Here is a 2,876-nt window from a genome sequence, read left to right as displayed (position 1 = left end):
GGGAAGGGGGTACCCTCGGTGGGCGACACGGCGGTGAGTGAGCCGCACCTAGGTGTCAGAAAAGGTAGATTCCACAGAAATATGTATCAGCGGCATAGGCAGTATAGTCCCACACGAGAGTGAACTGAACACTCACCCCCCCCCCCTCCTACCTCTCTGCATCTTCCAGGGCAAGTTTAGCCGCAGTTTGTGAACACTTTGTAGCTAAACGGGGGTGAGGAGGTCTCGCTATTGCTGCTGTGGAAGTGCATACATGGGTGAGGAGGGAGAGGAGCAAAGCCTTTCTACACTGGACAAGAAAGGATAGGTTCTGGCAAACTTGTGCATGTATGTAAAATATATGTAAAAAATATATGAATTGACACAGTTGTGACGACTGTGTTGTTGAAAAACGAGCCAGAAAAGAAATGTAAATTAATGCTCTCAATTTTCCACAACGACATATTTTTTAGAGTGTACATTGCAAAGACAGATGGAATAAAAAAATATGTAGAAGAAAGAAGCGAAACCTGCTAACGTTGCAGTCTGCTGCATCGCCGGACCGCGAAGTTCATCGTCAGCACATCGGCCACCGCCACCACACCACCGTCCTGACCCCCGGCCGTCACCGGGCCACCGGACACCCCGGCCGCCGCTCCCCGCCGTGCTGAGCTGCGCTCCAGATGGTGCGCTTGTTGCGGGGGAGGTCGGAGCCGAGCCGAGGCCAAAGCAGCGACGACGACGCGGTCTCGGTTTGCATCGTTCGCATCGACGACGTCGCCAAGTTCCGCGCGATTGCGGTATACGCCCAGGTGACTGACTCTGACTCGGGGGGCCGCGGGTGTCTCCTTTCAACCCTCCCCGCTTGGGGGCGGCCCGGCCCCGGGCCCGGCGCGTTCAAATGCGCGGGTGGCCTCTTTGGCCTGCCCAGTGGCTGCGCAACACTTCTGCCGTCCAGCTACCGAGAGCACCCCGTCAGCGAAGCGCACGTCCGCAGACGACCACCGCTCGACCGTCGCAGAAACGCCGAAGGAAGACCGAGGGATGGACAGCGTGACGCCAGGTGAGGCAGCAGATTACAGGACCTAGGCGCCTGCGAGACTCGGGGTAGGCCACCCCGCTGTACACGCGTGCACGGCAGGCGAGATGTTGCCTACCCACCAGGCGCTATGAGAGCTGTGCATTATTTGGCTAAACTTGACAGGTTGCGAACGGCGAATGACGCCGGGCGCACTTTCTGGGATCATCTGTTTTGCCAGTAATAGTGTACTACTTTGGTACCCATGCCGTGTGCGTGTGGATGCAATGGAATGGTCCCTGAAAAAAAAAAACATCACCAAGCCCCCTTCGTCTGTTGCAGTGAGGGCAGTCTCCATAGACTCAGCCTTCGACGGCTCCTTCGCTGCCGGCCCCGACCCGTCCGCGGTCCTGACCCTGTTGTCCGACACCACCAAAGCCACCGTCATGGCCGTGGACGCGGACACGGGCAAGCTGGCGGAGGCCACCACCGAGACCTCCACCGCCCCGGCCCCCGGCAAGGTCACGGCCTCGGCCACCTCCACCGGCCCCGCGGTCGTCTTCCCGCCGCTGTCCATGGCGCCGTCCCTGGCCGGTGCGGGTCCGGGGCCGGCGCCCGCCTTCCAGCTGCGCCTGGCCGTGCTGGACCTGTGGTGCCTGCTGGTGCACCTGCGCGAGTGCTACCGCGAGGAGGTGTTCGCCCGCCACCCGCACGGCCCGCTGCTGTCCGCCGCCCGCGCCTTCATGGGCTGCCTGAGGCGCTTCATGGTCCAGGAGGACCTCGACTTCCCGGCCTGCGACGCGGCCCGGGCCAGGAAGCGGCGGTTCGCGCGCCGGGACGCCGAGGAGCGCGGCCTGGAGCTCGACGAGCACCTCAGCGACCTGTGCCACGTCCTGGGCGCCACGCGCAGCTACCTCAAAGGGCTGACCCCGGCCCAGCGCGCCGGCCTCGGCCCGCTCCACATCGCCGTCGAGCTCTTCCTGTCCATCCTCAAGGAGGAGATGGACTTCTTCAACGAGATGAAAGAGTACAACCTGTCCGCCGTCTTCAAGTGCAGGCACAGCGCGTGACGTGTAAACTCGAACATAAATCAATAAAATATTGAAAAAAATCGGCTTTGATGCCAAAAATTGACGATGTGATCCCCATCAAACCCTCCTCATTGCCCTTACAATAACTTAACCGCGCACTAAAACGGCCAGCCCGTAGCAGCGTGCCATGAGCACGAGCAACACCGGAAGTAGAAAGGCGACGTACCATTCTAAAGACCCCCCCCCCCTTCTCATTGGTATGCGAAGCAGGGAGATGCGTCCAGGAGCAGGGGGCGCTACCGTGCCCCGGCGCGAGAGTGAGGAGACACGACGCCAAGTGAGCCAAACACGGGTTGGAAATTTCCCAAATTTTTCGGAAAATTTCCGAAAACTTTCCGAAAATACACGGAAAATAAGGAAAAACTTTCCTAAATCTGGGAAGTTTTTCATTTTTCCCCAGAAATTTTCCGCTTTTCCAAAGATTTTCCGGAAATTTTCCGGAAACTTTACCGGGCTTCCAACCCTAAACACGAGAGCGCCCGGCAGGTAGGCAGCCGCGTACCACATACACGGCGGGCGGGCCTGCCTACACGCCCGCCGCGCTATCATAGCGAGGAAAAAGAGCGATATTCAAATATTCGCGCGGAATGACCGGATGTTCAGACTACTTGTGAAATCCGCCCCTCCAGCAGCGGAGCGCTCCGCCCGCAGGCATGGGGAAGGGCCCGGCTCGTCTCTCGACTCATCAGTCGCCATTAAGCTTAGGGAGAAGTGCACTATAGTCCTATTGTAATATCAAACAGAGTTACAGTACAGTGAAGCTCACGTAACGATCAACAGACAGCATT

At 58.7% G+C, this 2,876-nt stretch overlaps 2 protein-coding genes across 2 annotated transcripts in view; both read left to right on the top strand.

The window, feature by feature from the left end:
• The window catches only part of LOC113202712 (protein mono-ADP-ribosyltransferase PARP16), a gene marked incomplete in the record, with an annotated part of 18,030 nt that overhangs the window by 14,784 nt on the left and 370 nt on the right, over positions 1 to 2,876 (top strand).
• Positions 668 to 2,108, top strand: LOC113202714 (uncharacterized). The gene is made up of 2 exons (XM_026417088.2): positions 668 to 1,042; positions 1,340 to 2,108. The coding sequence occupies exons 1-2, from the start codon at positions 1,024 to 1,026 to the stop codon at positions 2,065 to 2,067; spliced, it is 747 nt and encodes a 248-aa protein (XP_026272873.1). The 5' UTR covers positions 668 to 1,023; the 3' UTR covers positions 2,068 to 2,108.

This window comes from Frankliniella occidentalis, unplaced genomic scaffold (genome assembly GCF_000697945.3).
Source record: "Frankliniella occidentalis isolate FOCC.00 unplaced genomic scaffold, Focc_3.1 Scaffold9, whole genome shotgun sequence".
Taxonomy (NCBI): Eukaryota; Metazoa; Arthropoda; class Insecta; order Thysanoptera; family Thripidae; genus Frankliniella; species Frankliniella occidentalis.
The sequence above is the reverse complement of the archived record's forward strand: the minus strand, read 5'-3'. Positions and strand labels throughout refer to the sequence as shown.